Source organism: Centrocercus urophasianus, unplaced genomic scaffold (genome assembly GCF_019232065.1).
Source record: "Centrocercus urophasianus isolate 14NV4802_14NV808 unplaced genomic scaffold, USGS_Curo_1.0 seq_21, whole genome shotgun sequence".
NCBI classification, from domain to species: domain Eukaryota; kingdom Metazoa; phylum Chordata; class Aves; order Galliformes; family Phasianidae; genus Centrocercus; species Centrocercus urophasianus.
In genome coordinates this window covers 9635036-9661844 of record NW_024884767.1, presented here as the reverse complement: position 1 = coordinate 9661844, position 26809 = coordinate 9635036, and the positions used below count along the sequence as shown (strand labels likewise).

Genomic DNA, 26809 nt, shown 5'->3' with positions numbered 1-26809 from the left:
TCTGCATGATGTTGCTCCATGCAATGCTGCCAGGTAAGAGCTACCAGGGGACCAGCACAAGTAGATGTGGTGCCAGCAGCACTGAGGTGACAGGCACAGCCATGATGATGGCCTGTGGATCTTTTGCATGACCTGCACCAGGGCCTGCTGGCTCTGCCAGCCCCAGGGCGGCAGGGGACTGTGCTGTGCCTGTGTGCTGTGTGTCCTGTCAGCATTCTGCAGTGTTTGCCCAGCTGTGTCCCTCAGCCTGGGACACCTCAAATCCCTAGGCTGGGCTCCAGTGGTTGTGCAGGAGGGTACTCCCAGCATCCTTAAACATGTACTGCTGGGACAAGCAAAGGAAAACCACTTCAGCATTGCTGGTACTCAGACTGGAAGACAGCCCAAAATTCTTCAAATGAACTCAAGGACTAATCTATAATCTTTACATCTGGAAGAAATTAGTGTTTTCTGAAATAAATACTACAGTTTCAAGTCAGGACAGGCAACACAGAAATACAACGCAAATATAGTGCCATACACAATTTGGACAGAATTATGTTTAAATGGACACATGTAGTTCAAATACTACACTGTACAGTTCAGAGATGGCTCTAACAGAAATAAGGCAGCTGCAAATCAAATTCCAAGCTACGAAATCAGTGACTTCAATCCATGCTCTACGAATCACATTTTTCTATTTCAAACAGCTAAAACATGAAATATCAAACAACAGCATGATAGAGGAAAGTGGTTTGACTTTTGAGCTACAATTTATTGAAAACAACTAATTTTATTGTAGAAAATTCTATACCTTGTCACCAATGAACAAGTTTTGCTCATGTCTTGTACTGCACTTTCAGTTCTTCAGAATCAAAAATAGACCAGTTCGTTGGTAAGACCGTAACTTAGATCAGCAATACAAAGACTTGCAGCTTCCATGCTGCAAGTGAAAGTTTGCTTGCCTTAGGAAATTCAGTATGTCAAACTCACAGCCTAATAATTCTTACGTAATATCTCAGCAACCCACTTTTTTTTGGAAAACAACATTTGTCTCTGAAATTCAGCACAGTGAAAAAAATTACTTCAGGTAAAAATAAATGCATTAAGTTTTTAATATGTCTACATTCCATGGGTATAATAAAAACTAAAAATGTTGAGTTCATGTCTCATTTTAAATGGATTCTAATACACATAGAGAAAGATGGCACGAGACTACGTCAATTTTCAGAAGTCACAGTATCTGAAAGTAAGATCAGTATCAAGTTGTTCATCCTGAGGAAGAACGTTCAAAATGAACTTCAGAATAAGTTTTAAAATTGTATCAAACTTATACATATATAATGAAAGAATATATAAAATAATTTTTAAAAAAACTACAGGTATATAGGATAATCTTCCTTATTGTTTGGAGTTTCTATTTTGATATGTTCCTTTTTTTCTAAAGGTAAAAGGAAGTAATGTAATTTCAGAAATGATCTGAGATTAGAAACAGAGCATCAATGGCTCTGGCTCTTGACAAGTGACCTATACATGACCATGAGAAATGCAGTGATCTCCTCTTCCCATGTAAAAACAGGAAGTCAAAGCATCATCCTTTTATACAATACATCTCGATTCTGGAAGCATGAACTGTACATTTTAAGCACAGTGGCAAATTACGTCAATAAGCTTATATTACCTTCAAGTACTTCACACATTCTTTTATTTGCCAGTGTCACTGACATCCTCAAGGCATCTCTATACAGGCAAATGAGCACTTTACAGAACAATCATTTACTGTTATTTATAAGCATCTTACCAACATAATGGAGAAACGAATTAAACTATCACAATCAAAACAAATGATGTATAGGGCATCTAATTTTACTAAATAAAGTTTTCTGCATGGATGCTTAAAACTCTACCTGGCTTTTGTCATGAGCTAAACATCAACACTTTTCATGAGTCAAAGGCATTTATTAAGGTGAAATGCCACCTTAACTCTTCTCTGCAACAGCATATTTATATCATTTTGTACTTGAAGGAAGAGCAATAACTCAATTCTACATAATATTGCTGATCAAAAATACCACTGGCTAGCATTTCAGGAACCTAAACAACAACAATAGGAATCAACTAAGCTTCTGAATAAAAAGCCATTTTTATCCCTATCGTAACTGCCAAAACTTGAATTAACTAAACTAATTTAAAGTGGAGAGATTTACTGAGAATCCAGTGCTGGACTATAATTCTACGTCTTACTCCAAAATCACTGTCTATTAAAGTTGTTTTTCCTTCATGGAATACAAAGACATCCGATTCACTCTTTGTTGACAAGATCAAGTTGTAGAAAACTCCTCCCCCAATTCTGCTTCACTGATTTCAGTGTAACTCTTGTGCACCTATATGATCACACCACAGTGAGATCCTTATCCTTACTACCAGATTTTCATATTCATGCAGATCATTCTTCACTTCTTCATTACTGTCTGTAAGGTTTACTGTCATTTACAAGAAAGAAAATGTTGTTTTTAGAGATGATTTAGCTCTTCTGCCTTAGACTGGGAAATGAAGACAGAATTACTCTGCCAGCAGAATGAAATGAGAATAACTTAACTATTCCAGAATCACAGAGCTGAAAGCCCTTCCCTTCCCTATACAAACTGAAATATTAAATAAGAATAAGACAACATGATTTCTACATATGTCTGGAAAGTACTCCTGAAAAAAAAAAACATGAAATATTCCCATGACCTGTCCTCGGACACTGCAGGAACTCCATCTGCTAGAGACAGATGCAAAGTATCTGCCAGATACCCTATCCCTAGAGGTGTTCAAGGCTAGTGTTCAAGGTTGCATGGGGCGCTGGGTAGCCTGGTCTACCATTAGATATGGAGGTTGGTGATCCTGCCTGTGGTAGAGGGGTTGGAACTTGATGATCCTTCAGGTCCCTTCCAAACAAAGCCATTCTATTGTTCTACGAAAGTAGGTTGTTTCTTCTGAAAAACTACCCCAAAAAATTAAAAAGTCATGGAGTATGAGAACGCGAAGTATCACGTGCCTACAAAAGAATTGGTTTCTAGCAAATCAGGGTACCTTTGACAACACCACAATAGCTGGACAATAATTTGTCCTACTAGAAAGAAGGCCTTTTCTCACTCTTACCAAACAGAAACGATCCCATCCCATGTAAGTGTACCCAATCATTCACTTAAGCCATTTCTGAAGATGCAATACCTTTTTCAGAAAAATGTGATCCTTCTGAACTGTACAAAGTCTTTGGCTTGACACATAAAAAACACTGTATGTTAACTGCATTTAAAATATTCTCTATTTCTATTAGTAATCTTTCCATCATGTCTGTACAAGATGAATTCATTTCACGATTGCAGATGTTTCTCCTCATGATGATCTCTGTCAAATGGATTCTCTGGAATTTATTACACTATTATATATTTCAGTCATGTGCCTGTGTTTTTCCACCTTCCTACACCAAGACAGACACCATCTCTTTATCAAGGGATGGAATTTTAAAATGTTAATATTTAATATTATTTACTTATTAAGGTGAAATGCCACCTTAACTCTTCTCATATAACAGCATATTTATATTATTTTGTACTTGAAGGAACAGCACTTGAATTATTTTCTCTAATAACACAAGAATGACACTTCTGTACAACACACATCTGACTTTAAAAAGCACTAAAATACTGACATAGTAAATAGGAAAATTATGCTGGGTGAGTTTTAGGCTTTTCAACTCTCCTAGAAATTCCTATCAGTTTAAGAAAAGATCTCCTGACAGAAAAAAATCTGTAGAAGTTTTCAGACTATTTCTTTAATTTCTTCTAATGACACAACAGATACCTGACAACATTAAATTTTAAATTAGATGTTTGGAAATCTTTATTACAATGACAACATACATTAGAAAAGCATCCTCCTAAAATAACACCCACAAATTAATGACTTTCCATTAGTTTGAAAGTAAAAGCATGAAGTAAAATCACATCACTGTCAGAAATTGAAGATTTTTTTAACTCTTTTAACATGATCAAATTTTGAAAGAGACTTTGGTTTTGGTCAGTTAATACCTGAGTTCCAGTGCTAGGCTAAATAGCTTACTATCTGAAATTACCCAAACTGTACATATGCATTGTGAACACTGACAGGAGGGAAGATCTCAACAGACATTCACTCAACAGGTTTCCAAGTCTTCACCCCAGAATTACCATTAATTAGCTCCTGAACTAATACTGAAGTATTATTTTTTTCCTCATGATAGATAGAACCCAACTTTGCTGATTCTGATCTCTGTGTATTTTCCTCATGACACTGCTCAATAAGAATTCTGCACTGCTCTTGCATATTTTCTCCACATGCCCCTTTTATATATGCTGCATACCATCTAAAGTTTAAAGTTTTGAAGTCCTATTTTAATGTGTTGGACATTTTCCAGTTCCCCTAAACTTAAAGGCAGAAACCAATCACAAAAGCCCCATCACTTCTGCGCAGATAACAAAGGCCTAACCTCAAATTTCTGAGCATCTGTCATACCTAAAACCAAAACAAAGATGACCCTCTGATCTGATAGATACCCCCACATCCCATGTGGATGCCAAGAATAAGAAATTTCTCAATGACTTAACTGCATTCACGTTACACTTTCGTCAACACACACTTTTTAAAGTACTTCTGTGTTATGGAAGGTTGTGGTTCCACAGATGTGAAGACTGGAGAGCGATCAGAAGAAAAGAATTAGAATATTCATTTTCCAATTCCATTGAAAATCACTTTCAAAGGATGAAAGGATGAAATTTTGGTTTTTTTGGTTTACAGAATAGAACAATTGAATCACATACTCACTTCTTCTGTGTGAGGTCCAGACCACTGTTGGCTATTCCCTCCACCTTGACATTTTTCTGTCCACAGATATTTCCATAACTGTCATATCCTGAAAGCAGTCTTGCAGCTGCTCCTGTAGCTATTGTAAAGCCACAGATAAAGCCCTGTGGGGGAAAAAAAAAATCCACAATGGTAATATTCTGTTGGACAGCTGGGAAAATTTAGTTTAATTCATTTGTTTCTAAGCAAAGTTTCTTTAAAAATTCTTTCAGGTCAGAGAAGGAAAGACAAGGACAATCCACAGTGAACTGCTGTGCAATTATAAAACAAAATGCAAGGCCAAAAGAGGGCTCATATCTAGCACTGCACATTAATCCAAGCAGAATTAAGAATCTCATAGGTGTTCCTTTTAGAGAGTCATAATATCCTCATCAAGTCGTGCATGAAGCAGAAGAGAGAACAAAGGCACACAGTGAAAGAGAGCTACAAAAGAGAGCTACCACTATTGAGAGTGCATTTTACAGGACTTCAGACAGTCTTGCTTTTCTTGCATTATGGTTTGTTCTTCCTTTAAATTAAGTGCTTTCAATGATAAGCTGAAGTGAAGAGGCCTATATGACATAAGTTCATTTTAAAGAAATATTTTTGCCCTAAAGAAAAGAAGTGGCCAGGTGAAAGCCACAACTGCTCCACACATTAGGTGCAAATCTGGAAAAATAAAAAAGAAAAAAAAAAAGAGATACAGTGCAAGAGAATGCAAAATGACTCATAGTGCAAAATGGCAAACACTCAATGTCAGGCAGACCTTGCTGTGCAGTTTCAGAGCTCTCACACTAGCAAACTAGCAAAACTAGCATCAAGCCAGCAATGATGTGAACATGATACTGTTTTGAAAAACGTCACCAGCTTTCTAGCTATGCCTTTGACAGGGACAAGCAAACCATATGCTTGCCCCACTATCATTAATGATGAGGCAAACTATGACATGAGAAATCAGTTGACACAAATGCATGGAGCAGCAGGATCACATGAGATGACGACGACAGGTAACAAAGTCGGCTCTGGATACTTAAAATGCGAGTGGGTTTAAAGGTCTGAAGATGCAACACAGAGGTCCTCTATAATGGACAGGCTATCACTGTAGAGAAACTTCAGACAGCAAGCTGTTCATTGTCCTCCTCTTTCCAATGCACGAATGCACTTATAGATTTAATACTCAAAGTGAGAACAAGGTCAAAGTTGGGAAAGGGCTATTATCACAAGTAAAAATTAAAGCTGATTTCCAGCACTGACTCAGTTTACATGATCTCTTTATATTACATGAAGGCCTTAAGATCATGCATCTTACATCCTATAGTACTCAGCTTCTTGGATGGTTCAAAAATTTTTCCCTAAACACAATTAAAAGAAATCATGTAATTCCTCCCCATTTGATCTAAATGAAGACAATGCAAGAATGACATTTCAGCCCATCTTGGTACTTGACTGCTCAGTTGAACTCTCCCATAGAACACCAACTAAAAGGATATGTGAACAACGGGGTAATTGCTCTGTGTATTGTATTCCTCAGACAAGACAATCTCGGACTCTAACCTATAGCAAACTAATTTATGATTGGTGGAGCAGGTGGGTACAGAATGAGTAACCAGAGATCACCAAAACGACAGGCTGGAGAAAAACAACCGCAACTAAAGCCGTTTATCTCATGAAATAGAATGCTTTCAAAGCTTTTAAGATATCCATATCTTATTTTAAGATATACGTATCTTATATTATTTAATTAAAATACTGTCATCTTTGCATTTCAAGTGCACTCAATGACTAGCACTACGGGAAAATAAAAGGAATTCTTTTGGTGGATTAAGAATTCCAAAGACCAGAGATTAAGGAACTGCAGAAAAGAAAGCTGATAGGTTTTAGAAAATCCATACTCCTCAGGGCTATGGCACACAGCACAGCTATACAGAATGTTGACAGATATTCTGTGTCTAGGGAAAAAAAAAAAAAAAAATACACAGGTTCATGAAACAACACAAGATACCAAGAAGTCACAGCAGTATAAGAACTGGAGTTTTAAGAAGTAAGCTGGAGCAGAAGCTGGCACAAAAAAAATTAATTCTGAATCCTATCAAAGGTCTTCCGACTGTGTATAGTACTCAACTCTGTTCTACAGCTGATAATTCAAATGTCAGTATATTCTGACCTTACTCATTAAGTCACTGAGTCTAGAACTTTCCTCAAATAATGCAAACTCTTCAACTATGTAACAGTCGTAAAACCCTTTAAGTTTTACTCACCATCCCTATGCAGAAGAGGATGAACAAGAGCAGCCATGGTACATCTGTACAGCTGTGGTCCTCCAAAGGTTTCCATTCTCGTTTGGAGCTCTTATATGAGAAAAGAGAGATGGGGTTAACAACATTTAAGTTTTCTGCTCCTAATAGATACAAAGGCAGAAAATGATACTATGGGACATTAACATACAGTAGGAGTTATCTATCAAATCTTAAATACCAATGGCCAAAAAACTGGAGAGTAAGACTTGTGAAAGGCAATTAAAAAAAAAAAAAAAAAAAAATCTCCAACTATCTGGCAACTAAGTCAACAAAGAATAATTTACCTAGAAAAAAACTGATTTATGCAGGAATTTACAGGTACTCATCCAATAAACAGGTTTCTTTTTTTCTATTTTTTTTTAATTATCTAGAAAGAAGCTAACAGCATCGAATCAATGTCTTCTACTGTAGACTTCCACATCTGCTTTGCATTATTTGGTATTACACTTTTCAAAAACTCTTTAAAACACTACAGGCAGGTTTAACAAGTACAGTACATGTACAACAGATACAATAAACTGGTGTTAAAGAAACACTTGTCTACCTGCAAAGAAGCAGTTGAACAAAACATTTCGGGAAAGAACTCTCTAGTCAGTATTGCCCAAGAGCCAGAAAGGAAAGTTGTGTACTACAAGGTCAAAACAACAAAGCTGAATGCTATTTACTATGCTTCAAATAATAAACAGGCAGTCTTAAGCAATTCAAGTTATTTGCTGCTCATGAAGCAAAATTTCTCACGTATGCATACACCACTAAAATACTTAGGTCTTTTGCTGTCCAATCAAACAGTTCAAGAAAGTGACAATTTTCATGTAAAGAATTAACACTAGCTGTAGCAGAAAAAAATAAAATAAAATAAAATAAAATAAAATAAAATAAAATAAAATCACCATACTAGAATGTCATTATTATTATTATCATGACAATATTAATTATAGCTACTTTTAAAAACAGATAGTTTCAGGTAGTGTGCAATCCTTACAATTAATTCCAAAATAAGTACTGTTCACACATTTCTCTCAAGATCCAAGAGACCACTCACACCGACCTTATATTTGGAGAAGGAGATTGAAATATGAGCATAAACAACAGCTCTCTTCAGAAACAGAATCAAAGAGGATTGCCTACCCAAGTTTTAGATTTCTTTTTCCACTCACGACTCCAAAGCATCTTCAAGACTTAGTTGACAGGGTAGAAAATGTCAATATTGAATAAAAACAAACACTGTTGACATTTCAACCGACCATTCTATTCCCAGATTCTTATATTAAAAAAAAAAAAAGATTAAAAAAAAAAAAGCATGTAGCCTTTGCGCTGTTAGCAAGCCATGCTTTGTTATTCACATATCTGGGTGGATATCCTACACAGATAATGCCATCTGAAAACAATAATGATACAAAGTAAAGTAAATCCTGCATGCAGTGTGTATCAAAAAGGATCCTTCTGAATAGCTCAGCTTTTCACTAGGAAATTCCACCCTGTTTTTGCCACATATTAAAGAAACTGCAGTGGCAGATACACGTGTTTGCATTTCTCATCTGTGCCCTACACATTCACCATCAGTCAAAAATCTTGCTACTTTACTCAGCAATCACTTGTAAGAGGCACTAAAAGGTCACCTCATTCATCCCACTACACTCATTCAACAAAACTGCCTTCTGATCCTTGCAAGCTCACGCTTAGAACCAACACACTATTCAGACTTAACATTTGCAGTAAGATTGTGACATTTATATTGTTTTAATTAACATAAATGAATTGCACAAAATATGTAAAGCTTAGTGCTTCGTATTCCTAAATTCATTTCCAAGAACCCTTGATATTTGAGAGTCTTACTTTTATTTATACACAACAAAGAAAAATTTCAGCCATGGCTGCACCTTAAGAGTAATCTGCCCTTGAGAAAAGAGGCAGCAGTTAGATGGATAGGGTGGTGTGGTTTTTTTGATTTTTTTTTTTTTTATCCTCTGTACCATCTGCAAACAAAATCTTCTAATAGGATTTTTAAAAGCCTCTGGACATCCTCTGAAGGACATTCAGCTTGCCTGACAAGTCACAGTTACAATAAGTAACCCATTTTACCTCCAAAAGTGGACTGCAATTTGTGTTTCAAAAAGACAACTTGAAAAGCCATGGCATAACAGGTATGTAGAAAGTTACCAAGAAGAATTCAGTCTTCAGTAGTCTTAACTTGGCTCAAAAACACTAGCTTTTGTAGGGGAAAAACAGAAAAACAAAGAAAGCATTAGGGAAGTTATTTTAAATAAAAAGTGCCTCTGGAAGCAATTAAAAAGATACCACTTATCAACTGGCACTTTAACCACTCAGCAAACTAGTACAGTAAGAAATTACGCATCTTTAGGATAATGTCTCTGGTAGGCTCTCCCCACCTCTAACTCAGGGCTTGCTACAACCCAAGCCAATACCTGTTTGCTGTTTTCTTCTCATTTGCTTCCTTGTACTCCGGATTTCCACTTGAACTTCTTCCTTAGTTTCACAACCCTTAATCATCATCTTTGACCCTGGTGTGTCTATGGCTCTGTACTGGCTACTCCCTGTGCACACTACACACTTATACTTCTACTCAGATACCAGTTTCCATTCTTCAGCAACAGAAATTATGAGTCTGTGCTAAACATAAGCTTTAACAAGTGTTCATTGTCCTGCAGTCTAGAAACGATGCTTTGTTTCCATAAATCAGCAGTTCTAATAATTTGCAGCTTTCCTCAAGACAGATTAAAATCCTTCAACATTTGGCAAGGCAGGAAGTTTAAATAAAAGAGGGGAAACAATTTAAAAATACATATTTTCGCTCTTTAAATAAAGCTTTCATTATTTATGCTATGCTACCTGTGGATCCCCTATGGCTAAGAAAGCACAGGACTGCACACCACTGCAACAGTGCAGAGAACCAGAAATGCTGACAAAATGGACCACAGGCAATAAAAAGCTCCACAAGTTAACTAGCAGGTTGGGAAAGCTTTCCTGCTCTCAACAGCTGATTTCACTCCCAATTTCAATGGTTTAAGAGTTATTTGCTTAAGAATCCAAATGAGCGCTGAGAAGTCTGCGCAAGAACAATTTCAAGAATGGCTAGCAAACTCAATAGTTCCCAAAAACAAATGAGAATGTGAGAAACACAAGCCAATGACTTAGGCCCAGGCAAGGATTTCAGTGAACAGTATTATATTTCACTTTTGCAACAGCATGTGTTCTGCAAGCAGGAGTGCCTGCTGTAAGAAAAATGAGCTCTTGTACCTCCTAGTTCCCAATGCTGAGTCCCATGCCTGCTGCCAGATTCACATTCTTCACATGCACATCCTCTAGGTAGCCCCCTGTTTCTCCAAGCAAACAGAATCCAAAAGATACCAAGCTAGTATCTCCCCTTCACATATCTGCCTAACAACTTTGTTTCCTCTTGTGCAGTTCTGGGTGCTGACGTAAGTCTCCCAGCCTTTAATTTGGTAGCCCACCCTCTGCCCAGCAACCTCCCCAAGGGAGGTGAGCACAAAAATTAACAGGCCAGCCAGACTCTCCATTTATCTCTCAAGAATGCACATGCTCCATTTTTTAACCACTGACAAAATCTTGTCTCAAAGGTTCCAAGGTATGTCCTTCTGGCATAACATCCTATTACTTACACTAAAACAATACGTTCCCTCCCACAAGAACTGCTGGGTTTAGCACAATTTCACAACAACATCTTCATTCCAAACCTAGAAAGCTCGATGTATAAAGGTGGGCTTACTTTCACTGCAGAGAAGTGAGAAGAATTCAAACTTCTTCAGTCAAATTCAGAGCTACACTGTTGCAAGTAAGCAAGTGTTCATATGCAAATGCAAAACAGAAAAGACCATTTTCTTGACATTCCTTCTATCCAACCACTTCAAAGCACATTCAGATGCCTCTCCCAGCTTCTTCTTTCCCTCGCATTTCCAAAGAACACCTTTGCAGGACTAAGCTGTGGGAGAAATCTGAATATAGATTTCTCCTGCATACGTTAATATAATTCCTTACAGTTACCAGCACAGCACAAAACCAGTGGTTATACTTTCACTATACTTTCACTGTAATTGATGTACTTTCTGCAGGGCATCACTCCTGTTGGGCAGTTGAGTGCTTATGTGCATGTTTTTAAGTAAGTGCACAAAAGAAGTAAAATATGAGGCATGTCAGACCAATATTACAGACACAAGAAATTACAGAGAACGCACAGAATGGCGAAAACAACCTCATAACAGAAGCCACAGAACACTGATTACCCTGACACAGTCTGAAGCAAAAAAGACATTAAAAAAAAAGCACAAAAGATAATTGGATGTTGAAAATCAGGTATCAAAGAATTTCTTTGAAGACACAATGTCTCCTGCAATGTGAAATGTGGGGGGGAATATGACTGAAGTAAGACACCAAATAAGAATATGTGCAGTATTATGTGTATATAATACATATACATACATACATATGCATGTATGCTTGTGTACATATATGCACACATAATCAAGCTGTGCTTAAGCAGCAAAGATGTGAATGAGATCAGGATAATCACAGAATTTGCCATCAAAGAGGATGTTGCAACCTGGGAGAAAGGCAGCAGAAAAATCCTACAATCTTGTTGTGATCAGATCACGTTTCAGGAAGACAAAGATGAAGCTATCACTGAGGTAACCCAATGACTAACTGTTCTGAAAAACATCACTGTCTGAAAAGGTGAAGCAGGGAGACATCAGATTCTGTTATTTTAGCTAGTAGTTTAATGAACATACAGGTTAGAAAAACACTGATGTACTTCAGTACAGGTAGCTAAGGAGAAAAAAAGGAAAGAGGCCCCACATATCTCAGTCCAAAACAAAGCTTGAGAAGACACAGGATAGACCGAGCGCTCCATCAAAATCTCTGCATCAGTAGTCATGATGTAGGGTGATCTTTTCAAGTTACTAGTCTAATTTCAGAATTCCAGGAATACACAAACAGTGATCAGAAAGCCATGCAAAGACAATATTTTAAAGCAATGCCCACAGTCAGAAAAGTGAGATATGTGAACAAAGCCAGTCTGGCTCAAGAGAAGGCCTTCAAGATGAGGCTCCCAGAGCTCCTGGAAAGTTCAAAATCATGACAAACTGTTTGTTACCTGCATTTTCAAATAATGATAGATTCAACAGTGACTTAAAATTCTCATGCTTTAGCATTTTGTTTTATTCTGTTCTACTTGCAGCCAAAATACCAGAAAATAAGACAAAACTGAAATCATTTTTAAACAGAGATACACATTAAACCTTTTGACATTCCTTCTTAGAAGGCAATTATTTTCTTTTAGTTATTTCTTACCTTCAATCCAGTTCCAACAAAACACCTGGTTATCCATTTGCAGTCACTGAGAATAAGCTCTCACATTTCCTAGACTAGAAATTGACACTTCTTTTTCTACCCCATAGAGAATACAAAACAATTTTGACTTTAGAGAGCTGTTTCTGAACAATCAGGTCTACATTTTAAAAGGATTTAAAAGTGCAGTCTCAGGCACTTGAGCAATTGGCCCAATCCCCCTTTTAGCAGTTAATTCTATGCTTTAATGAGATGACTTTTCAGACCAACTGGTTTCACTACTCTGCTGAAAGTTTTGCTAGGCTACAGTACTGCCAGGCACACAGACACAAAACCATTAAATTCAGTATGTGACCTTAAAGGCTGTGTAAGTTCACAACCTAAATCTACCCCAGTACTTCCCCTTAACAAACACACTGCACTTGTTAGACCTCATCCTCTAATGCTTAGTCGCCCTTCTCTATCCAACCCACCTTCCAAATTTTGAGTAGTTACCACAGCAACTGCACACTCTTTAAAAAGATTTCTTCCCTAAGAACATGCTGACATCAAATCAGAAAATTTAATAAAATTTAAGATTCGACTTCCACAGAACAGTTGTTAGGCTGATGAAACAAATGCTGGCATACATGAATATCTGAATTAGAGTCTGTTGCTAGTTATTTCAGAAGCACAGATTTCTATTTGGTTTTGAGCACAGAATCTGGGGAAAAAAAAGTAATTAGTTCTGCAAGGCATGGAACTGGTTAACTTTTATTTCTCCTGGACTTTCCACATGATACATTCATATCTTCCTACATCTGAAACAGCTACTGTGCTTCTTGCAGTATAAATATTCCCTTATTTTGCCCCCCACTTTTTCTTACCCTTTGTAAGACTTCTGGCATCTCAGAATAAATCAGCTCTTGCCACAGCCCTTTTTCTTGCAGTGACAGTTCGACCTCAGTCGTTCATTAACTCACAGGAATGTAAAAGCTTTGAATTAACTGGCAATCCTGAATTAGCTACCAGTACCAACCTGGCTGAAGTTGGGACAATGATTTTGAAAGTTATTTGGGGGAGAACAAGTATTGCTCTGAAGTAAATAAAAGTAGGCAATTTGTGCCAAAGCTTTTTCTTTTGAAACATAAATAACCATCTGTTTAGATCATTGCAAAAGGATTATATAAATGAACTTCTCAAATATCTACAATTCATTTAATTTCTCTACTGCTCTGCAGAGTCTCTGCAGAAAGAAAAAAAAAGGAATATTCACTGTTATCCTTTTCAGACTGTTTCAGTAATACTAAGAGGGTATTGAAATTTTGGACTGCAAGTATTTCAGGTTGTTTTTCTCTCTAAATGAAAGGATAGCTTTCATTGTACTTTAATAAATCCCCAGGGACATTATTAGTAATGTGGCAGTCTAAGATCACTTGTTACAAAATCTAACCTAAGAGCGATATTGATCTAACCACAACCCCTTTGAATTTTGTTTTTTATCGCTTTGCTTTAACATCTAGATTCAGAGTATGCACAACTGCAGCTGACTGCAGGAGAGCAAGCAGAAGTAACAGCTGCTGGAAGTTGTATTTGTATTTGCAAATGAAGGAATTCAGAAATGGCTGTGTAGCTGAGCACCTATTTACACAGAATAGAGTCACAGCACTCACAAAGCACTAATACACAGCACTTGGAGGCAAAAAAGACACTCATCCTGACCAGGTCCTTTTGTGGGAAACAACTACTGTGTCCTGCAGAGCCAGCTCTCTCCTGAAAGATCAACCAATTATCAGTTTATCTGAATTGCACAATGGGCATTTGTACAGTCACTCTACATCTACAGTAGAACTATAATGCTCCAGAATATCTAAAGTCAGGTGCAATACCACACATAGCAAAAAATGGCACCCAAGGCATAGCCCACTCCTGAGTTCTCCTCCAGAGCACCAAGTCAAACAGCTTGCTACCAAAAACACATCCTGTCCAGAAGGTGTCCAACAAGCTATTTTTCAAATATGCTCACACTGCCAGAAAAAAAAAAACCTTCAAACATTTGTCCATTACAAATAGTGTTTCCTAACTAATTACCAGGCAAGGCACATTTCTTGGATCATTTTATGTATCATTTTATTTATGAGCTAAATAACAGGCCTATTCATATGCTGGCCTTTACCATGAAGCAAGCTTTGTGGAAAAATACAAATCACAGCCTGAACAGGCGACCAGTCCATGAGAAAGGGCAGTTGTCAGCTCAGAAATACAAGTAAACTGCTTCTAGCTTCATCACGCTGATAGAAGGAACTTGTTTGTGAGAAACTGCCCTATAGCTGTAAGTATCCTTGCTTTCTGTGAGCTACCTTGCTTACCCTGATACATCATGCTTTGCTGTCTCCTGCTGTTGTATACATCTGGCCACGTTATCAAGGGAGTTGTGTGGACATCTTGCTGGCTGCCACTGGTATGTGCTGGGGGAAATCTGAGGGAAGACACTCCACTGGCCAGCCTCCCCCAGTAACATCATTACCTCTCTATTCAATTGATTAGCATTAACTTGCTTCTGTGTACTTTCTTTGTTATTGGTAAACCTTATGCAGAAGCACTGATGCTTTTGAATGCAACCTATAAAAAAGGTGAAACAAACAAAAAAAAGTTTTTTACTGCAAGAACGTAAATCTGTGGTTTACCAGACAGCATGGCACTTTTGTGTCTGAGGTACAGCACACCTTTCTACACTGTTCAGCTGTTTACATGAACAACTAGCATTAACTGTTCGCTGTCCGAACAAAATTTCTTTCACTTCTCTGAACAGATCCCGATTCCTGAACTGAAATGGAAGAGGAGATGAGTCTTGACCTCATTAACAGCTCAGTATATTTCTAGATCACTCTACTTTGGAAGCTAACACCAAGAAAGAATGAATTTTCCCACTCTATAAACAGTTGCCTCATTTTGACATAATTAAATAAAGTATCCAGTCTTCCAGATAGTTCTCCATCTTCACAATGAATCCAAACTGCAATGAATAAGTAGGCTATATCCAAAATTAATGCTACCAATAGAAGTGTTTTTTCCTTCCAAACTCTCTCAGGTGGGATTTGGGAAGAGCTCATATAGATTTCTTGCTCAGTAGTGAATGGGAAGCTTGCAGAGGTATTAAAAGTACCATATGGGTATATCACAGCCTTGTCCCAGTTTGTTAGTTTCCTGTTGATACTACATATCTCTCCTGGTTTGTTTGCCTTCACTCCTCTGTTCCATGGGACTACCTGGGAGAAGGCTGTAGGGAACAGGACAGATGAGAGCTTTAGGAACAACATCATATCCTGAAGTATCAGTGCCTTTTGTTGGTCTGTCTCAGTGTGGAGGGGATATTTGAACAGCTCAAAGGCAGTGCAAAGCTATCTGTGAAATCAGTGAATCCCAGCAGAAGGGCCTGCTGCTGAAATGCAGGCACACGTGGCACACATGGCAGGTGCACTGCTGACCAGAGGCTGTGCACCGTGGAGCTGGAGCATCTGTCGCAACAAGAGCATCTGCCCTGTGCCACACTTCCCTGCTCCCAGGTCTTCATGGAGAGAGCAGTCACATCTGCAGTGGGCCATCTGTGATGATTTATGTTTACAAGGAATCCCCAATATTTATAAATACTTGGGATTTTTTTCTAGCTGTGACTGCTAGAGAAACTCAGAATTCATGAATTAGGCAGTTAACTTGTCTGTGTGTGAATTTACTCTGGTAAATAGAAGGTACACAAGGAGACAGTGAAGATGTCTCAGCCCCTTGCATCTTTGACTCCACGACTGTTGGCCTTCCCAGTGGCACCTACTTTGGCAAGGTGGGGGCTGTACTCTTCTCCTGGTAACTAGCAAAAGGACGAAAAAGAATGGTGCAAAGTTGCTCCCGGGGAAGTTCAGGTTGGATATGAGGAAAAGCTTCACTGAAGAGCGGTAAGGCATTGGAGTAGGCTGTCCAGTCATTGCCCCTGGAGGTATTCAAGAAACACAGGGATGCGGTACTAAGGAAGATGGTTCAGTGGGCAACATTGTTGGTAGGTGGATGGTTGGAATAGACCACCTAAGGGGTCTTTTTCAGCCTTAATGATTCTATGACTTTCATTTTGAAGTTAAAACACACATGATAACCATCACACAAGTAGACAAAGTGCGTCCTTCTTGAGGATGAATGGAAACTCTAATGAGTCAGACATTACTTCATGAAAAGGAGAGGATTTGTCTGCATATACAGCCAATCTAATAGATAATAGATAACTGATCTGAGAAAGTATGTAAAACATCTGAATATGAAATTATGATCTAGGGTATTGCTTCATATTTTCAAAGAAAAGCATTAGTAGCTCGTAACCTGTTAAAATAGTGCATAAAGGGACTTCTACTGAGAGGGAGTGAAAAGATACGCCCATTTTCTAAAGCCTTCACACATAACAAACAGAGCCTAAGCCTCCGACAATATGGAAGTTGACGCAAGCTATCTCTAGGAAGAATTAAGTCTGATTATTTTAGCTCTTATTAGGTTCTTCTATTACTCGGAAGATTGGATGATTCTGTTCCTAAAAAATAAACACACTCAGTTCTTCGCACATAAAGCATCTGAGAGAAAGAACTATCTCAAGTGAACTAGCTCTCTACATAAAATTTTCATGTGATAAAAACGTGTTGCCAAAGTAAAGTCCTGAAGTGCTAAATTTGTCTGCAATGACTTCGTGACTTCATCAACTACAGAAACACTAACACAGTTAAAGTGTTCAACATTACCTGCTGATTTCCTGAGCAGCACTTAAAATTGTTCAGATAAAATACCCAACAGCATAGAACTGCAGCCACACAACAGCCAAACACAGATTCTGACAATTCCCTCAGGTTCACGTTATAGCTGATTTATTATGCAGCAATATACTAGTACTCCTTCATTATTTGAGTAGGTACAGAAAACTCAGACTCTAGCAATCACTATGAGTTCACCTGAAAGGTGGAATCATAGAATCACAAAATCACCAGTGTAGGAAAAGGCCTTTAAGATCATCAGTTCAACTGCCCACCTGTCACCAAAATGTCCCACTAAACCATGTCCCTCAGTACAATATCTAAATGATGCTGTAGCAATAAAAACACCTCCATAATCACAAAGAAATTCTTAGTAGTGACCTTGATACAGTCCCACACCACATCCTCGTCTGCAAATTGGAAAAGACTGGGATTTGACGATCTTACTATTCAGTGGATAAAGAATTGGTTGGATGGCTGCAGTGAGAGGGTTGTGGTCAGTGGCTCTACAACCAGTTGGAAGCCAGTGACGTATCCCCCTGGGAGCAACACTTGGGGGTCCTGGCAGACAAAAAAGCTGGACGTGAGCCAGCAGTGTGTTCTGTGGAAGCAGTGTGCAGTCTGGAAGGCCAACAGTATGGGCTCATCAACAGAGGTGTGGCAGCAGGGAGAGGAAGGAGATTGTCCCTCTCTGCTCTGCTCTTGTGAGGCCTCACCTGGAGTACTGCATCCAGGCCTGGGGCCTCCAGCACAAAGAAGATGCAAAGCTGCTGGAGCAGATCCAGAGGAGAGTCACAAATTGATGACAGCTGGCGCACCCCTGGCCAGGGTTACCTATTAGGTTAGATATTAGGAGGACATACGTCACTTGAGTAGAGGCCCTGGCACAGCTGCCCAGCAAAGCTGCGGTGCCCCATCGCTGAAGGCTTTCAAGGCCCCATTGGATGTGGCCCTGGGCAGCCTTAGCTGTGGGAGTGGCAGCCCTGCCCACCGCACAGGGCTGGAACTGGGTGAGCCTCATGCTGCCTTCCAGCCCAAACCTTTTTGTGACTCTAGACTTGGCCTGATCTGTCCTTGAGGGTTAGCAGTTGGACTCCTACAGCAAAAAGCCTGCCAATACAGCTTCTCCAGGCAGACAGAAACTTGGAAATGCCCATTATTTACACAACAGAAGGTAGGCCTCCCATTTCCAGGGGAAAGGGAGAATGGCACTGCAGTACTACTACAGAAGTCACAAACGCTACCACAAGTGGCAGTCATTCATCTCTAAAAAGAAATGAAAACAGTACGCGGTGTTCTTTGCAAGTGCCCTCCACAATGATACTATTCTCTGCATAATACAAGCCAATCCAAACTCCTCTAGGCTACACCAAAAAGAACTGTGTTACAAAATATGCAAGTTACGGTGGTGGTTCATTTCATACATATTTCTGAGCTACTTCTACTACGATCTCATTTATTTTTCAAGACACTGTGAAGCAAATGCTAGCTGAACTTCTGGGACCTGCACCCAAACTTGCCTAATGGCTCCAAATCAACAACCATTATCCAAGGCCTTGTTCCCAGAAAAGATGTTCAGAGATCCAACTACAAAAAGGAAGAGGTTCCTGATAGTTTAATATGGCTGTAATGCTATGCACTAAAAGGTAATGAAGTTACACTGTACTTCAGTACTTCCACACCTGCTGTTTCATTAATATTCTCATACACACCACACAGTATTTACAAGTTTTCAATATAATGTAAGTGAAAACAAAAGCACATAAGACAGTGCTTATATTATAGATGGCGTAACATGCTTACACTGGAAATTCATACTTTGAGACTTCATTTATGAATCTGACACACACTGTGCAGTATATCATATTACACTCGTTTTCAGTCGACTCATATTTAACACTGCTTCTAAAACCCCTTTGGTGACATCGTTTCCATTATAGGCTACAACTTAAATATTTATCTTACAATGTGACACAGCTGTTTTAAAAAGAGCTGACACGATCAGCGCACCTGCTGATATTTTAAATTTCAAAAATACAGCCATCCAGAGACAAAACCTCAGTTTTTAACTCTCAAAATATTTTGTTCTTGTTTCTTCTCTTCAAGAAATTAGTGAGGTACTTATTTGAAAGCAGCAGTGAGTCGAGACATTTCAAAAATACCACAGTAATATTTTTCATGTAAGTAAAATATGCATTTCAGAGCATGTTTGGTATTTCCATGCAGCTTTATAATCAATAAAAAGTAATTATGCCATAAAAGAAAGCTCATTTTAAAGATAGTGTACACCGAGTTAGTTCTTCCACATGGATTTTGTTATTTGTCCATTAACCTATTGAACAGTTTCTCAGATTTTACGATTGAGATTGCGAGTCTCAAATTATCATTTATTTTTAAAACTTTGGAACAGTAAAACTTTGCACAGCTACAGCACACACTTAGCTTCTAAAGAAGATAGCTTTGTCACAATATGACGCCAGCAGTAGAACGTGGCACTCAGCAGAATCCCCAAATGCATGGCTTCCACGGGAAAGTAAGAAAATGCTGCCCATTTCTGCGCACTCTGTTGTAAACAATTTGATTTAAAAGAACTTCTCCTTTCTGAAGTATCTAAAGCTGAAATTCAAGACCAAACTCAACACACCTCTTTAAGAGCTCATGACCTGGTTGTTCTTTTTTTTGTTGTTGTTTTGTTTTAATTATTATTACTGCATTTACAATCCCTGCAGAAGAGCTTCCTATCTTTTGAATGCACAGACCCACTTAGTAAAGAGTTCTGCAAGCTTAGAGTCATACTGGCATGTGCCAACACAAACACAGTTCTGGAACAAAAAATTATGACTCTACACTAAACACTAGGAACTAACTCTTGCATATATACATTGATCACCTACACTATTTCGTATCACTGCACATGGAAGCAGAAAGACAGAGCTATAGCAGAAATTGCTAAGCCTTTGGGAATATTCAACCATACTTCAAAGGTTATCATCAGCACTAGCTTCCCCTCACAGACAGCAGGAAAATGTTGAGCTTATATGGATTCTTCCGCAAAAAGTCCTGACTTACAGGTTCCAGAACAGGAATGAAAACCACTCAGGATTACAGTAAGAGGGCAGTCTGAGGACTGCCCCAATGTCTGAGGACACTAAAGCGCATTAAACTAATAAGAACCAACATTAAGAAGGCTCTACTTCTTACATGGAAGAAAGAGTAGGAGAATAAAAAGGCAAATAATGCATCAGGTACTTACTTCATCACAAAAACACATTTCCTTGTGTGTAAGCAATTACTTTGCAGTTCTTCATAGCAAACTAGGGGGAGCCTGTGATGGAATTCCCAAGTCCTAAGGATTATAGCCTTGTACAAAACACTTCAATGGGTTTCCTGTTTAGTTTCTACAGATACAAAAACAACAGTTTTTCCCTTTCTCAGTCAAATAAATCATCTGGAGAGCAGCAACAGTGGCTCCAATGCAGAAAAAAAAAAAAAAAAAAATCCAGGCCAGAGTTCATTTGTGCTGTAAACAGCTGCTTAATTACATCATATTTATTAAGAGAGGATGAGAGGATGTCAGGCATAAGTCACCACATTCCCTTTGTCATTACGCTCCACTTCACTCCAGTAGTATTACTGGCTCAAACAGCTACAGCTACAAACTATTAAACATATGTTAGAACTTCAACTTTCTTACAGGGTGCAATCATCTCCTACTCTTGCAGTGCACTGCATGTTGGGTGTTAGTAAAGCAAAAGAAAAAAAATCGTGAATTGCTGAAGATGGACTTGAAAGGGAAGATTCTGCATATTAATGCTTTTTTTCTTCTTAAAACACTCTTAAGGCTGTTTTTAAACTGTACAGTTTTATTCCCCATTACAAATTTACTTATCTAAAATATTTTTTAAAAAGGGAGAGAGGAATGGCCCAGGGATAAGAGGCTATTAAATGCAATGAAATTCACTCACTTCCTAAGCCTGTTGAAGTGACTAGAAAGCCTATTCACCAACTCAAACTTGCTCCATGCAATTTATGCATAAACAAACTCTCTGAATAGTTTCATCAAATATAGGTACAAATTTGCAATCAGTTCAGCCAGTGGGTATAAGTAATCTGGCAACACCCTGCTTCATCACTGGCTTTCAGAAGCAAACTGCAGGATTTATACAACCGCCCAGATTCTTCAAGTGAGAAAGATCCAAATACAAAATAAAACACACAGTTTCAAGTTGGTTCACTAGTTCTGATTTTCACAGACAAAACAACTGATGTTCAAATGAACAAAAATTATAACTAGCCTAAAGGAAAGAAGCGCCTGCAAAGTTAATGAAAAGCTCCCTTCAGAGCTAAAAGCGTCAAGACACCGGGAACTTCACCACATAATCACAAACACTGCCAATTCTGCATCAGGAAAAACTGAAGTAGTCAGTGGCATAATTCTGAATACACCCCTTATGATTATCAACCTGGAAGTTTGACAGCTGACAGCAATCCAGATGCCAGTTAGACTACCATAAGCTTTTAACTTAGCATTCACCATTAAGATAGCAATCTTTCCTGAAACCATTCTCTCTTTACAGAAAAATTATCTTCTAATGATGCAATACTCTATACTTGCTCTTAATCCAAGTGCTCAGCTTTTGAAGTGCTAAAAAAAAAAAAAAAAAAAAAAAAGCCAGTCAAGAGTTATCAATCTCACAAACGAAATAATGTGTTACTTACAACTTTTAAGATCTGACATAACTTAAAGACTACACTCCAGAAGGAGCTAGGCCTCTGCAAAAAAACTCAATGGATTTGCAAAGGAGTGTTTGCAAGTAGCTCTGTAGTTAAAGTATTTCCGTCTATGAAAAGATCAAAAGGAATCATATGCACAGGTTGTGTAGCTGCTTGTGACAGCATTTGTAAAATGTACACCTGATGCTTCACAGGGAGTAAATGGAGTTCACAGACCAGAAATACCAGAAAAAAAAAAAAAAAAAGTAAACAGCTCCATGAGATGCCTGACTAAAAAGCACCATTCTGCATCTGCTTCCCAGAGACTTCATCTAGAATCAAGGTGCTGAGAAGGAAAATAAATGCTGTAACTGCTGGAAGAATTCACACCTCATTCTACTTTTAACTATAAACACCGTTAACCAGTTCATCTTCTTCCACAATCATATTCATAGTAGCAGCGAAGCAGGCATGTCTTGATTCCCCTTGCATTTAGAAATTTGACTGCAAGATCTTATTGGAGCTAATGTGCAATGAATGATATATGTTGTCCATAAGAGCTCACAAGAGGCTTATGTTTCACCAGAACTATGAAAATATTATAAAGACTATGAATTCCAAATTTACTCTTTGATGCTTTGACATCAAGTGCCATAGGAAGGTTAATGGATGATCCGTCTTCTGCTTTTCTTACAGAATGTTTTTCTGGTCTTGTAAAAAAACAAGTCCACTACTAAAGCTCATGCTATATTTAACCCACTCCTCCCTACAGCTTCCAGCAAGGTTTGAAGTCCTTTTCATATGCATTTTACATGAAGTTTACAGCAAAGAAAGATGTGAAGATTAATATATATGCATACATACATACACACACACACACAGAGCTACAAAGCACAAACACTGAGGCCACAGAGTTATTTCCCTGACCAAGCACAAACACTGATCCTACAACAGAATGCCAAAGCACATACCTAGTAACTACACTCAGCTTCTTCACTTTATCCACATAAGACCAGGAAAGGAGAAAGAATTCCATATTGGAGCTAACCCAAGAAAAAGCAGTTTAAGAAGATCCACTTTGTCTCACAGCTTGTCCCCTTCCACGAACTCCAGAACTCTGTATCCCTACAACAGAGATGCAAACCAGACCACTGGAGCAATCAGAATTAAACCATCATGGAAGCTTTCTTGCAAAAGCAAACAAAATAAATAAAACCAACAACAAACAAAACAATCCACCACCAACTGTATGGATTACTTCAGTCAAACAGCTCTACAGCAGAGACTGACAGTTACGATGAGACAGGAGTGATGAACCCTTGTAATACCTCCTGCAAATTCAATTTATCATGGACTAGTACAGTGAGACAGAAAACATCACTGAGAAGTAATGGAAAGAACTGAAAGTGCGTTGCCCCACAACTGCAAACTCATTTTTTTTTAAACAGATAAAACCAAGCGTTTGATAAGGAATTTGACTATCTACTCAGAGCTTCAGCACTAAAATTCAGAAAGTGCACTTCCAAAGGATAACAACAACAAAGAGTAACGAGAAAAAAAGAATTAAAATATTGTCAGAGTTTCTTGCACAGCAGATCTACGATGAAAGAGATGCACCCAGACAGAAGCACCTTGCAAAACTCATGATGAAAACACAGTGAGGGAGGACCTTGGGCTACAACTGCATGAAGGTACTGACAATGCAGCAGCACTGCAAGGCAAGAGATGCATTAAAGGTGAGGCTTTTTTCCACCCTTTACAAGGTTTTCATCTCAAATAAGTCACTGCACCTCTGCCTTACAACCACACTTCAAAGAAACTGCAGTATGAAGAGGATCCTAATCAATTAATAGTACACAGTTGGAAAGTTTAGCCAGCATTGCACAAGGTTTGGTCAAGAGAAACAAGTAAGCACAAAAACTTACAGCAAAGTCCACATAAATAAGTATAGAATAGCATGAGCACCTAAAGAACCATAGACCATGACAGCCATAACAGCGAGAAAGAACAAGAACAAGAAGAGAGAATATCCAACAATTTAGATTTCTACTTCCTGTTCCAGGAGTTTGGAAAAGAAGGAATGCAGACTGAAGCTGACTGTCAGTTCTACAAATGGAGGACAGTAACTCGATAAGATTTGGAAGGCAGTAAGATCCAGGAAAAGGTAAAACAAAAACCAAAAAACAAAAGCCCAAATGTTTGGATATAAACAGAATGAATAGGAATTTAGGGTCAGGCTAAGCAATTAAAGGCAGAAGTAGCAGACAACAAACATGGGAATCCATCACTGAAAGTAGTAGGCTCAGTGCAGAGAAAAGGTAAACACGTCAGTTGGAATCAGGTTTGTTTTTTCGTTTGTTTGTTTTGTTTTTTGCAGCCTTTAGATTCTACAGGGAAAGAAAAGCAGGAAAAAGCCTAAAGCAGAGCTCCTGACAGCCTACAAAGCAAAGGAACCAGGAAATGCACTGAAAGAAAAAAAAAAAAAAAAGGCAATTGAGCATGAAATAAGAGCTATGGAGAAGACACTAAAGAAATCTGCCTGGTTCAACAGCCAGTCTCAGGTAGATGCAGTAACATCAATGAGATGAGGAGGTGGCAGTCGTGAGAAAGGACTTGGAGATGCAGAACTAGACAAGAAAATGGCTGGCAAAGCCAAAATACAAGTAATCGCCTCTCAGAAACAAGAATGAGGATTAGCAGATGAAGATCAAACAAGCTAGGGAGCTGGAGAATAAACTTAAGGAGAAATGAACTTGATAAGGTCATAAGGAATGAGGATAAGGAGTTATGATAAGGAAGACTTTGAAAGCCTAACATGAAGCTGAACAGGGAGAAACAAGATACGAGGCAACATGAAGGAACATCTGATGGATCTCAGGGAAAGCTTCGGAGGAAATAAGGGAGGGGAAGGCATAAAGGCAGGAGTAGAGGAAGCCAACATCTATTGTTAATGATAAAGGAAGGAGATGACAGACGATAGGCTGTAAAGCAGAGCTGCACTGTTGGTAGAAAGGTTTCTGCAAACAATATGCCAGAGAAAACTGTTGCTGATGAAATATTCAGCAACCAGCCTTTGATTCACATTTCCTGAGGAGATGCAGAATTGCTCTTGGTTAGGGAATTAAATAATCAACCATTCTATACAGCTCAGTTATGTAGACAGGATGCTAAGCTCAATTACTGTGCCACATCTTGCCACACACAAGGAAAGCAAATGAGAGTTTCAGCAGCATATCATCAGCATCATGAGATCTGGCGTGGAAAGGCAAATTTCACAAAAAAAAAAAAACAAAAAAAAAAACAAAAAAACTTAAAATGGGTTATTTGAAATCTGAGAACTTAAAACATCCAATCTTCTATTTCTCCCTGCTTTTGGTCTAACAAAAACCACAGACCTGCTTTTTCATTTAAGAAAAGAACATAAACCGAACAAGCAATTCAAATTCATAAGAAACACCTTAAAGGGGGGTATGAAAAGCTTACAAGAACGAATTTTGATACAGATCATAGAAAGTGAGGTTGGAAGGGACTTCAAAACATCACTTCAAAACATCTGCCTCGCTCACAGTGCTCAAAGTCCGTATCAGCCTCGCTTAAGCCACTCCTAGCAGATGTTTATCCAGCACAGTTTTAACAAACCTCAAACCACAGACTCCCTGGCAGCAGCCTGCTGCAGTGGCCTCATGATCTGAACATCTCTAACATTCGTGGAAAATGACATCCTCTGTAACTCCAGACCATTTCCCCACATACCACACAAAGCTCACTGCCTCTCTCTTTGCAGCAAAATTTGCCATACAGAAAGGATGTTGCTTCCTACTGCAACTGGACAGCTCTGCAGTGCTTTGCGTGGGAAGGACAGAATCCTTATTAAAAAAAAAAAAAAAAAGAGATTAAAAATACGGTAATAAAGAGGAATACTGACTGAACGGCTGACTTAAAAAACTCATCCCTGTGATGAGTCATCCGGGACGGCAGAGATGGACTTTCCAACAGAAGCAGCCCGCTGGAAGCTGGATCCAGCCACCGCAACCTGAGAGCCAACATTTACGGGCGGGCACCGTCGCGGCGTTAGTCACGATCACAACCTCAGGAAGGAGGCCGAACAAACAGTGTGAAGTTCCGGGGGGAGCAGCGCTACACGACTGGAGGGACCCGGCGAGGGAAAGTGGCCGGGGGGTGGGGGGACCGAGGACAGCCCCACACACCGGGAAGGGCGGCGGGAGCAGCCGGGCCCGGAGCGGGGCAGGGCCGAGGGCAAGGGCTGAGCCAGGACGGGGGAAAAGGACACAGCGCGGGCGGGGGCTGCGAGGCCGGGGGCGCGGGGGGCCCGGGCGGCGGCGGAGCAGCAGAGCGGGGCGCGGGGCGCTCACCTGCGCGGCGGAGCTGCAGCAGCCCATGGCGTCCGTGCGTCCCCGCCCCGGCGGTGCCTGCTAGGCGCTGGACATCCACCCGCCGCGACGGCCCGCCCCGGGGCGGCGGTGGTGGCAGCGGCGGCGACGGGCGAGGCGGCGCGGGGCAGTGCCGGGCCCTTTCAAGACAGCTTCACTCCTTTCACGACTCCGCCGCGGCGCCCCCGCAGCCTCCCCGGCGGCGGCGGCCGCGGTCGAGGGGCGGAGCCTGAAGGCGGGGCGGGACTTGAGGGCGGGGCGGGCCGCGAGGGCGGGGCCGGGGCACTGCAGCGCCGGGGGTACCTGCGCCACCGGCCGGCACCGCCTCCGCTTCCGCTCCGCCCCGCGCGGGGGGTCGCTTCCGCTGGCGCAATCTCTTTTGCCCGTTCGCCTTGTTGCCTAGGCGACAGCGGGGACGGAGGCAGGCTTGGCGCGGTGCCAGGCTGCCCTCCGTCTCTGAGTGGCTGCCGAG

At 39.7% G+C, this 26809-nt stretch overlaps 1 protein-coding gene across 2 annotated transcripts in view; it reads right to left on the bottom strand.

The window, feature by feature from the left end:
- SLC44A1 (solute carrier family 44 member 1) overlaps window positions 1-26404 on the bottom strand; it is a 76354-nt gene extending 49950 nt beyond the window's left edge. For both annotated transcript variants that reach the window (XM_042822910.1, XM_042822911.1), the window contains exons 1-3: window positions 26320-26404; window positions 7107-7196; window positions 4831-4973 (exon numbers count right to left, since the gene is read on the bottom strand). In XM_042822910.1, the coding sequence (XP_042678844.1) occupies window positions 4831-4973; window positions 7107-7196; window positions 26320-26346 (260 nt within the window). In that variant the 5' untranslated portion in view covers window positions 26347-26404. The remainder of the gene's footprint in view (window positions 1-4830; window positions 4974-7106; window positions 7197-26319) is intronic.
- Between the last annotated feature and the right edge of the window lie 405 nt (window positions 26405-26809).